The sequence below is a fragment of the Carcharodon carcharias genome, chromosome 14 (assembly GCF_017639515.1).
Source record: "Carcharodon carcharias isolate sCarCar2 chromosome 14, sCarCar2.pri, whole genome shotgun sequence".
Lineage (NCBI taxonomy): Eukaryota > Metazoa > Chordata > Chondrichthyes > Lamniformes > Lamnidae > Carcharodon > Carcharodon carcharias.
This window is the reverse complement of record NC_054480.1, coordinates 39,888,495-39,900,830: the sequence shown is the minus strand read 5'-3', so window position 1 is coordinate 39,900,830 and position 12,336 is coordinate 39,888,495. Positions and strand designations below refer to the sequence as shown.

The 12,336-nt window shown below is 39.9% G+C and overlaps 1 protein-coding gene across 1 annotated transcript in view; it reads right to left on the bottom strand.

The window, feature by feature from the left end:
- Nucleotides 1–5,732, bottom strand: part of kcnb1 (potassium voltage-gated channel, Shab-related subfamily, member 1) — a 331,186-nt gene extending 325,454 nt beyond the window's left edge. Inside the window, exon 1 of the mRNA XM_041205454.1 lies at nt 5,154–5,732. Within this exon, the coding sequence (XP_041061388.1) occupies nt 5,154–5,720 (567 nt within the window). The 5' untranslated portion in view covers nt 5,721–5,732. The remainder of the gene's footprint in view (nt 1–5,153) is intronic.
- Nucleotides 5,733–12,336: the final 6,604 nt, after the last annotated feature.

Below are 12,336 nucleotides of genomic sequence, written 5' to 3'. Positions count from 1 at the left end.
CTCCCGCCGGCAGATTCGAATGGCTAGCGTCATCCTCCGTGTGGAAACCCACCCCGGTGGAGCTGGAAAATCCCAGCTCTGTTCACCTCTCCACAGATTTTGCCAAACCTGCTGAATATTTCCAGCATTTTCTGTTTTGATTTTAGATTTCCAGCATCTTCAGTATTGTGCTTTTGTATAAAAAATGAATTCCTTTTTGTGGAATAGAGTGAAAATATTGCATCATACCATAATGTAAAATGTGAATAGGATTAACTGGTTTTAGTTTGATCAGTTAACACAAGTTTATCTTATTTAGTTATTTGTGTGAAGGTTTAGGAGATTCAACATACTATATCCCATTTTTATTAGTTCTGCACCACATAACTACAGTAGAAAAAATTATAAAGTACTGACGACTATTAACAGCCATCATTTATGTCTCTTGTGATGTATCACCTAACAATTTATTGGGCCCAACCCAATTCTATCTTTGCCTCAAATAGTACATGTCATCATAGCTCACTATGACAATAGTAACCTAACATACTGTGATAACAATCCTAACAGTACCTAACAGCACAGTTGTTAAGTACAAAGCACACAATGGGGCAAACCTTCTGTACTCAACACATATAACACATAGCTTGAAAAATCTACATGTATAAAAAATCTCATCATGTCTCTGGGAAATATTTCAATGCACTTCTCATAAACTATTTTGAAAATGTTGTTTTTTTCATTTGTAACATTGTTATTATGCAGGAATGCATGTTGTGTACAGCAATTAATTTGAGCAAAATAACATCCCACCAACAACAATGAGAAGGATGATCAGCTAATCTGTTTTGTGTGATCTTGGTTAAGGGATAAATGCTTGCTACTATCATCAACTGAAACATTAGCAAGTTTTACACAGTGGTTTGATGAAACTTTTCAACCATAGGCTTATAAACCTAAAATGTAGTCCATTGATTTGGCATTTAAGACTATATTGATGTACCATACTAATTTTTCTCAGAATTATAATTAGTTTGTAGCTTTATGCATTTTACAGTTTGTAATAAATAATTGTTTACTATATATGTTTAAATGTATTTTATTAATTTATATTGTAATTGTTTTGTCAAAAACCTAATTAGAAAAAAAAATCAAGAAAATATGTGGAATATTAACCTAAATAAAGGTAGAATACTGCCAACAAAAATGAGAGACATCATTATAATTTCACTCTTTACAATCAACAATTTATTTGTCTTAACATTAAAACAATGCATCTCTCACATAAATATTAACCTAAACACAAACAGAGTCTTGATATCAGTATTACCTGGAAAAACTCAGCAGGTCTGGCAGCATTGGCGGAGAAGAAAAGAGAGAAGAACTGTTGAAGGGTCATGAGGACTCGAAACGTCAACTCTTTTCTTCTCCGCCGATGCTGCCAGACCTGCTGAGTTTTTCCAGGTAATTCTGTTTTTGTTTTGGATTTCCAGCATCCGCAGTTTTTTGTTTTTATCTTGATATCAGTGCTGACTCGGTCTTCCATATTAGTCTTTCTAATTCTGCTTGTTTTAAGATTGCCTAATTTATCACACTTCTGATGCAAAGTGTGGAGACAAGCCATGCTTCCAGGATACCACCAGGGACCCACAGCTCGTCACCAGGAGAACCAAGTGGTGCCTATGCTGCCATAACTGTCCCGTCTAATTCTCCCCTTATCCCTGCATGTAAATGCCATGCCACCAACAGCAACTGCCTGCTCAGCACCGTTCAGAATTAACTAAAATTCAGAGTGTGAATTGAATCACTCCCCTAAGAGCACACTCACTGTGGTACACTCCACAATATGATGATATTGTACCTTCACACAAAATATACTTTACAACACCTTGCTTTGAAAGTTGTAAACTTATAAAGCCCTATTTCATTTGGAAATATTTGCTATTCAACAAATTATTTTGTTCCATTGAGAGTTACTCTCTATATTGACCAGGGTTTTAAAAGCTTTCAAATGCAATGCATCTGTTGCTGAAGGTAAGTTTAAACTTTAAGTTTGGCATTTAAGGCTGCACTGATATACCATACCATTTTTTTCTTAGATTAAAATTACTGCTTTTATGTTTTTTACAGTTGCAATAAATAATTAGTTATTATGTATGTTTTAATTGATTTTACTGATTTATGTTGTAATTAAATTGTGCCAGAACCTAGTTAGAAAAAACAATCAGGAAATCAGGAAAATCTGCAGAACATTAACCTAAACAGCAGGGACTGCTCAGATCAAGAGCACAGGAAAGCTGTGAAATCTACTTTGTTGTGCTCAGTATATTCTGGAAGATGAAGTTATAGCGAATGAACATCAATCTATCTCAAGTATAGATCAGAGCTAGACATTTATTTGGCAAACATGACCTTTGATACACATGTAATAAATCACAGGCATATGCAGCGTTTCCTCAAACACTTTCCAAGATATCTCTTAGATATTAACGATCCACCTTGCGATTGTACATTTTTCTTTGAGAATATCTAAATGTTGATGTCCTCAAGTCTGTTATAATTATGTCCACACTGAAAGTTCCACAAAAACAAATCTACTTACATAACACTGCTGCAGCAATATGTTCTCCTATAAAACTTTTTCCTTTAAATGAGTTAGAATGCAATTAAGTACAATATTAGGTAAGCTTAACATGATTCTATAAAGTACAGATACGATAAACTTAGAACTCACAAATGAAAAAATGACATTTTCAAGGTAAATCAACAAAGAAGAAGGTGTGGTGTAAGGATATAAATTAAACAAGGGAGAGGCAGATAAACTGACAGACGGAGAGATATGCCTGTACACACACACAGCCCAGCAATAAACTTGTTGATAGGTACGAAAGAATAAAAGCATTAACTAAAATGTTGAATATTTATTTATGAATACATTCATAATATTGGTCACAGGATAAATCAGACGGCCCAGGCTGGATGTAAAACTGCTTATATGCAATTGTGGTAAACTGCACAATCTGTCCTAATGAAGGTATAAATGTAATGAGTTATAAAAATATAGATGGGATAGTTTGATGTTTTGAAAACTGATGATAAGCAATGACATTATAAACTGTTACAGTAGTAAGTCTGTTTCACACCAGTAATTACACATGACTTAATATTGCTTCATACTAATTAAGACCGAGATAGATAGGTTCTTGACTGGTAAGGGGATCAAAGGTTACGGGGAGAAGGCGGGAGAATGGGGTTGAGAAACTTATCCGCCATGATTGAATAGCGGAGCGGACTCGATGGGCTGAATGGCCTAATTTCTGCTCCTATGTCTTATGGTCTTATAGTTTAAGCTCCTAGACAAGTACCATCTGGCTGAATTGAACTGAAGCCCCAGTTGAACCTTTTTTCATCTCTGCCTAATTCAACTTTGCTCAATGCTACCACTTTTGTCCTATTATTACACTGGACTCGACAAATTGCCATGCAAGAGAAAACAAAGCTGTCAATAATGAAAATATATATAAGTTGTGGGGTCTGATGGATAGCCTGGAGTTTCATTCAGTTACTTTTGGGGGTCCTGAAGATTTCCTTCAGAGGAAATTGTCTCACCTAACTATACAGAATCGTGCCCATCCCAGGGCAAATTGTACCTGGTTCACGGGAGAAGCAGGCTTGATGAGCTAATAGATAATTTTGTATTATATTCCATCTTATTTTCTGAATGGCTATTATTGAAAACTAAGGTATTACTACTACTGGTTGAATGAGTAGTCACTAATTAAATATTTGAGAGGGTAAATAATATGTCTTCCTTATTATACTTTCCACTGTGTTAATTATTATTTTAAATTAATGATCACCATCATTGATTGTCTATCTGATTTATTTAAAAAAAGACTTTTTGACATTGCCTGCGCATCAGCATACAGTATTGCAACCCAATTTGCAACATACTAGTAGCAATGTACTCCAGGCACTTCAAATTCATTAGTAGGTTTGAGTTGCACCTGATCAGGGGATTTATTTGATGCTCTAAAACTGAAGTTTATGCTGATGTTTTCACACTATTTATGCTTTAGCTTTGAAATAACAGTTTGATACACAGAAATGGAATCATTTAATCAAACAAGTCACAGGATTGAATTTATACACAATTTAAATAACTTATTCTTAGACAATACAGTGATCATCCCAATAATTCACTGGCCTTCGGTTATCCTCTGCATTGGATTAGCTTTTGCCCAAAGTGAAGTTGCATGTTGTAGAGCACAAGATTAATATGGCCACCAAATCATCCATTCTCATGAGTTTAGTTTGCCATCACTAATATTAATTTCATTAGTCCTCACTCAGCTATTTAGCCATCTCATTACAATATATTTGACAATAAATGGAAAATACAATGCCATCATGGTGCAAACATTGAAACGGAGGACATTGCATTAGATACTTCTATTCCTCTCCAAGTTCAAGAAACTTCTCTAAATATTCTTACCAGAATAATGCTAGAAAATCCTTTCAAACAGGAGTTACCCAAACAAGGTTGGAGCAACCCAAGCTAGATCCCTTCACAAAGGACAATGAACGCACTCTCATTGAAATTCACTGCCAATCGTGATACAAAACATTTTACAAAGTCATTTCAAGCATGAGTTGCTTGCCCACATAAAATAATTTAACAAATCATTTAAACATGCAAAGTGCACAACAGGGTATTGTGAGTTTCAGCTGCATAAATTGGTTCCTCCATTTAAAAAAATCAAATCGCTGTCTTGTGCAAGGACTTGTGGTGAAGAGAAGATGTTAAGTGTTGTTTAACCAAACAGGTGCAATCTAAAAGTCTGACCGAATCCTGCAAATAACTAATTACAATAATTTAAAAAATATGTTGCATATTTTTAAATTTGGGATAGCTATGGTATCTACTTTGCTTTTTATTTCTTTGGAAACAATAACATCTCACAGCATAATATTCTATTACAGATTATGTTAGATGAACTGTCTGTCAATCTAGATTTACTCTAATTATCATTTTATCCTCAAAACAACTGCAATGCATTCCATATATCATGGAATCTTTAAAAACTACTTGTCTTGAATTATATTTTAGGTTGAATATAATATTTATTTTGGAATTCAAAAAGCGTGCAGTAAGGTTACCAAATGGTGATTACCTTGGCAGCCATCGAGGAGCTAGGCTTCTCTAAAAGGTCCCATAGTTTCTTCCTTTTTTCTGCACAGAAGGTGTTATCAAACTCTTCTCCCTCTCGATCCCTCAAGGTTTCAGCTTCTCGTTTCAGTTCCTCGTTCATTTGCTCCTTTTTCTGATGATACCTGGCCTGACAGCAGGACTCCAGGTAGATCTCGTCTATTCCCCAGTAGTCAAGCTCCTGACTGAAGGACAGGGCGCACATCTCTTCCATCATATGCAACTTGCCCGTGCGATAAAAATTCAAAATAGATGTAAAAGCCCCGGGATGACGGTCAAAAAAGTATTCGTTTCCCTCCAAATTGTAATCATCACAGCTCTCCATAAGGGATTCGTGAGTATTGCAATCTCGAAGCTTACCCAGTCGCGTCCGCGGCAACCGGTCCAAGGTTCTCCAAAGTACTTCATGTGCAAGTCCCCCAACATTCAGTTTTACTCTTCTGGAACAAGTCTTGCTCCTGATGATCTCCATGGGATCTGGAGGCAGGGAGTTGGTCGACCGAGATTCCCCTCTATTTATTCCCGCGGGCATTTTTCCAGTTTTCTTCAGGAAGGCTGGATTTAATATATAATCACACGAACTGCCCGGGTGTCAGAACTCAGTGCAGGATTTTCATCTGGCCGCTTTTGCATCCATTCTCGAAGCTGGGGAAACAAAGGTGTTTGGTAGTGAGATCCAAATAGTTTCTCAGATCCAAATGACCTACAAAACAGAGCAAGTGCATCTCTAACGCAGTGTCAGGTAGTGCGGGTGCGGTGCTTTATCCATTAATCAGTGAAACAAATAGCTCATTTAATCTGCTCAAGGGACAGATTTCTTTCTGAGCAGGCGAGCTCCCAATGGCTAGAGCCGCGTCGCTGCAGGAGGCCAGTGAGCGCTGTCCACATGCCGGAGCTGAACTGCAGCACAGCGACAGACAGAACCTAGAGGGCAGCAGCCACCGAGAGGGGATTACACCACTGCCGCCCCCCCCCCCCCCCCCCCCCCCGCCGAGAAACCCAGAACTCTTCAACTTATCCCCATCAACAAATGGCATCATTCTAATATAGCGATCATGCTTTTGCAGATAACAGGCTCTGCAAACTCTGAGTCAAGAGACAAAGTCCTATTTGCTTCTTGTGAATTTACACCTGATCTTGCTTAAAAAAAAAATCTGCTGCTGTGTATTTACTGACAGGAACTCTAGAATTCAGCCCGAAATGTAGCTGGATCTCAGGAACATTGCAATTTGGTTTCCACTCATAAACTACCAACTTGCTGTTTTGTATTTCACCCTCGTTCAACAGCAGCCTGTATCTGTAATATATAAACTGCAATAAAGATCGGCTATACATTAAAATGCACGATACTGCCTTGCAGAGATACCGCCACCGGAGAGCTTCTGCATTTTAAATTACTTCTAAAGGCATATTTTATTTATTTTTAGATGTGGTCTTGCTACAGACGATGCAGCGTTTTAAATATTTTATTTATACAATAAGCAGCCGCATTAAAGGGTTAGACGTACCCAGCACCAGAGGTACTACAAGCCGATTGTATGTACATATTTAAATAACACTGAAGGCTACCCAAGTACGTCAAAAAAAACGATCGCTGTCTCTTCAAAGACGCCGCAATGTTTTCATCTCATTTCTCCTCAAGGAATTGAAGGTATTTCTGCAGAATGACCACCACGTGGCTGGAGCAGCCTCTTCAAAAACCAAAGTGAAGTTGTTATCAATTGCCAAGGATATCCCATGAGTTTCCATGTTAAGATAATAGACCCACGCTGCCCTACATCCCTTAACCGAAGTTACTACTATTTTATATTTTTTCCAGATAGCTGAACAATCGTTCACGTATTCCAGTCCCCTCAAGCCCAGGATCCGCGTTTGAATTTAGTGCAAGTTTAAGGAGACGCGGCCTTCTCCCCTGCAATTGTGCAAGAGTTTGAATGTTTCCTTTAGTGGATCCTCTAAACTCTGCTTTAGCTGTGAATGCAGTCAGCCCAGCTTTGTAAGAAAAGAACGGTTCCCCGGAGCTCCCAAAGCATCTGCTAAAAAATAACAAATGGAGCGACTCTTTCCCCGAGCATTTGGGAGTGAGGAGGCTAACACGTTGTTTTTCTTGCGAAGTGTCTCAACACTGGCTAGCTTGGGCAACCAGACTATGCAACAACAAAAAAAATGTGCAAAAAAAACCAACACTGCCACTGTGCAAGATTAATTTGCTTCATCAGTCATGTCCGAAAAGATTTCAAATGCAGCCGAGTCACATTGGCAGCATTCGGTGATTAAGACCAGGATGGCATTCATTGATCATTTTTATGTGGAAGCAATTTTAAAATGGACAATTTATGTTTAAGTATGGCGATGCAGGCGAGTGTTTTGAAACCCAGGATAATGTACCCGGACAAAGCTCGACCCTGAACACTAACTTAAAATTGTATCCTCACTCAAGCTGCAGATCATTAAGTCTGCCCTTTCAAATTCCTTTATCTTCTTAAGTTCTGAATTCTGCTTATGAATTAACATTAATGTTGAATTCGTGGCGGCAAAGTTTCAAAGAGACAATTTCAAGGTATTTACTCCTCTGCTTTACCTGGTTCCTTTACTATCCGGCGATTTCCCCGTGGGTGAAATTTACATGTGTCAGAATCTCTCTGGTGTTGCCCAGCTCAATGTTAACGTTCCCCAGCTGACAACCCATTTCCGCCATCGTTTTTGATGGAGCTTCGTGTAGTAAGGTTCAGAACAAGAGTGCAATTTGGCGCAATTTGCTAGAAAAAGAAATAATTCAACCCCCGCCAATCGCCCCCCAACATAATGATTTTCTGAATCTTCACCTTACTAATAATGGAATGAAAGCAGCGTTTTGGTAAATGTATGTCCAACTACCAGTACATTGTTTATCTTAACAATCGGGTCGCAACCGAGTATAAACCGGATGGCTGTATGTGCCATTGGATTTCTTGGATAGAAAAAAACAAATGTGAGTTCCCTGTTATTATCAGTGAGATCATTTAAAAAAAATAACGTTTTAACTGCAGTGGATAAAGCCGGTGTCTTAAACATGCACATCTGTTACTTACCCTGATGATTACAGTAATATTATCTTTTTAAACCCATCAAACGCGGAGATTATGTCCATAGCCTAAAATTAGCCGGAGATGATGTAAGAATCATTTCTTTTACAAACCTTGTGTAAAACCTCTTGCTGTTTTGGAATACAATCCTATTGGATTAACGTGGGCTGTTTAAAGATGGAAACGGCTACACAACGCCAAGCAGAAATAAGCATATATCAGCCCCGCTCCTCCACAGCTTCCAGCTGCACGTTTTATCATCCAGTTCGTTTTTTTTTCAGTGTCCAAACAATGTCGTGGTCCGTGAACGGCTTTTCTAATTTATTTCCGTTGTCTGTTAATGGAGATCAACAAGTCTAGCCTGCCTCTACGAAGGTTCCTTCATCCTTATATTCTTCCCGAATTAAGAAGCTCGCAATCTATAGATAATGAGAAGAAACAGCGGCACCTACTGGCTTACAACCAACTCCTCAAGCCCTGGGTTCAGCTTACTTTCCTGGACTTAGCGGAAAGATTCTTGCTGATTTCAGATTTACTACTAACGTTTTGCACCGTGTTTGTCAGGTGTTGTTTAATTTCACTCCATTTGCACTTGTTATCATTAATTAGAGTGAGTTATAGAATGCACAGAAACTATAGCGCAGAAGGAGGATAGCTGGCAGGTCCCTCCTACCTTTTAGAAGAACAGCAATCCACTTGATCCCATTTCCCTATTCTTTCTCCGTATTCTTTTTCCAAATAAAAAGGGACAATACCATTCCAGGGTCAGGTTCTGATCTGACTCCAATCTGATACATTATGTGGAGCCCCTCCAGAACGCTGTTGTACTTCACCTTGAATTTCCTGTCACCAGCGTAGTGTCAAACTAAATATAAAAGTGCTTATAGTCTATTGCATCTCTGGAGCACCAAGTAAACTGAAGCAGTTAAAAAATAAATAGTCGTTTGATAGTACAGAACTTGAATATTGCTGAAAAAGGGAAAAATGCCGAAGCTTTTTGTCTCGCACTCTTCAGGACACTGCAAGAATGTCAAATAAGGAGAACACAACAATTTATACTGTATAAGGGTCTCATACAGTATAAATTGTTGTTTTCCCCTTATATTGGTATTCTTGCAAAGTGTCCTGATGTGCGCAAGATGAAAAGCTTTGACATGTCTCTTTTTTCAGCAACACTAAAAAAGAAATGATCTAAGTCTGCTTTCCCATGGGAATTTGAGCTTTATGTGTTATAAGCGTGTATGTGTAGAGCTGTCATGTAATTGTGAGTGAAAATTTGCAATTTAAATAGTAAGAATCATTCAGCCTAGCCACTGGTCACAGGTTGGTGCCATAGAACAACCATAGGTCATGATGGAACAAGGCAACACCCTCCATAATTAAAAGAAAAAAGCCACAAATTGCATCCTTTTCTGACTATGACTTAGCTGCATTATCCCTGCTTGTCCTCATTGACCTCGCTGCAGACTTTGGTATTGTCGGCTACACCATTCTCCTTCAATCTCTCTACTCAGCTGCCCAGCTCAGTGGGATTTCTCTTGCTTGGTTACACTCTTATCTATCCAACTGTAGCCAGAGCATCTCTAGCATTGGCTTCACTTAGAGCCTCGCACTGTTGCTCTGAAGCCTCCCAGGCATACATCCTTATCCCCCTGTTCTTTCTCATCTATGTGTTGCTTCTGGGCAACATCATCCATAGGTACAGGATCAGTTTCCAAATGTATGAACCTCTCCATGATCTTTCTCAATTTCTCCATTGCTTCAGTGTTGTCAGACAACACACAGTTCAACATGCAGTTCTAGATAAGCCACAATTTATTCCAGTTAAACATTGGAATACTGAAGCTGTGTTTTTGTCCCCCAACACAAACTCCATACCCTTAGCACTGATTCCATTCTACTGCTGGCCATTGATTTTGTCTGAAGAAGACAGCTTGCAATCTATGTCCTATTTCATCTCTAATACTTTCCAACAGAATAACCAGCTAATGCACAACATTGTCTGCCTCTGTCCCACATCAGCCCAATTACTGCTGAAGCCCTCAACTGTGCTTTTGTCACTGACCAGACTTGAATGTTCAAATATACCTCTGGTTGGCCTCTCATTCTCCACCCTGTAATTGCAACTCATCTAAAACTTTGCTGTCGGAGCCTATGCTGCAAAAATCCCACTCACCCATCACTCCTCCTTACAGTCCTAAATTGCCTTCCAGTGACTCAAAGTTAAAATTCTCATCCTTGAATTTAAATACCTCATGGCCATGCCCTTTCCTATCTCTGTAACATGCTATAGTCCAAAACCACCTCCAGATTTCTCCTTTCCTTTGACTCATCCTTTGCCCCAAGTATGTGGGATCAGCCATCTCGATCCTATGCTCTGGAATTCTGTTTGTAAATCCCTTCTTCTCTCCAACTTCCTTAAAACCCTTCTTAAAACCCACCATCTTAGGTCACCTCTCCTAATATCTTTTTGGCCTTGGCATTGATTTGATTATGCCTCTGTGAAGCACCCTGGGATATCTTTATACATTAAAAGAGCTATATAAATGCAAGCTGTTGTTGTTACTTGGTTAGAAATTATTACAAGGAATGTTATCTTATTAATGTTTGACATGCTCATACCAAACCTTAGCTCCATAGTTTGTACAGCAGTTCAAAACCCTGGAGCTCCCTACCTAAAAGCACTGTGGATGTACCTACACCACATGGACCTTATGGTGGAAGGAAGGTCATTGATGAAGATGGTTGGGCTGAGGACACTACCCTGAGGAACTCCTGCAGTGATGTCCTGGAGCTGAGATGACTGACCTCCAACAACCACAGCCATCTTTATTTGTGTTAGGTATGATTCCAGCCCATGGAGAGTTTTCCCTCTGATTCCCATTGACTCCTGTTTTGCTAGGGCTCCTTGATGCCACACTCAGTCAAATGCTACCACGATGTCAAGGGCAGACACTCTCACCTCACCTCGGGAGTTCAGCTTTTTGTCTGTGTTTGAACCAAGGCTGTAATGAGGTCAGGAACTGAATGGCCCTGGCGGAACCCAAACTGGGCATCAGTGAGCAGGTTATTGTTAAGCAAGTGCTGCTTGATAGCACTGTTGATTACCTCTTCCATTTCTTTACTGATGATCGAGAGTAGACTGATGGGCCGGCAATTGGTCGGGTTGGATTTGTCGTGCTTTTTGTGTGCAGAACATACCTGGGCAATTTTCCACATAGCCGGGTAGATGCCAGTGTTGTAGCTGCAGAGCCTCCTCCTCCAGTGAGATGTTTAATTGTCCACCACCATTCATGACTGGATGTGGCTGGACTGCAGATTTTATATCTGATTTGTTGGTTGTGGGATTGCTTAGCCCTGTCCACTACTGGCTGCATGTGCTGTTTGGCATCCAACTAGTCCTGCGTTATACCTTCACCAGGCTGACATTTCATTTTTAGGTATGCCTGGTGCCACTCCTGGCATACCATCCTGCACTCTTCATTGAATCAGTGTTGATCTCTTGGCTTGATGATAATGGTGTAGTGGGGGATATGCCGGGCTATGAGGTTACAGATTGTGTTCGAGTACAGTTCTGCTGCTGCTGATGGCCCACAGCTCCTCATGGATGCCCAGTCTTGAGTTGCTAGATCTGTTCGAAATCTATCCCATTTAACACAGCAGTTGTGTCACACAACATAATGGCGGGCATCCTCAATGTGAAGGCAGGATTTCATCTCCACAATGACTGTGCGGTTGTCACTCCTACTGATACTGTCATGGACAGATACATCTGTGGCAGGCAGGTTGGTGAGGATGAGGTCAAGTATGTTTTTCCCTCTTGTTGGCTCCCTCACCATCTGCACCCTTGCCACCCTAAGTGCTTCCTGCAGGTGGTGCTCAACATGGAGGAGCACTGATTCATTCAGGGAGGGCGCTATGTGGTAATCAGCAGGAAGTTTCTTTGTCCCTGTTTGACCTGATGTCGTAAGGCTTCATGGGGTCCACAGTCAATCTTGAGGACTCCCAGGGCAACTCCCCCCTGACTGTATACCACTGTGCCTGCCACTTTGCTGGGTCTGTCCTGCCGGTGGGACAGGACGT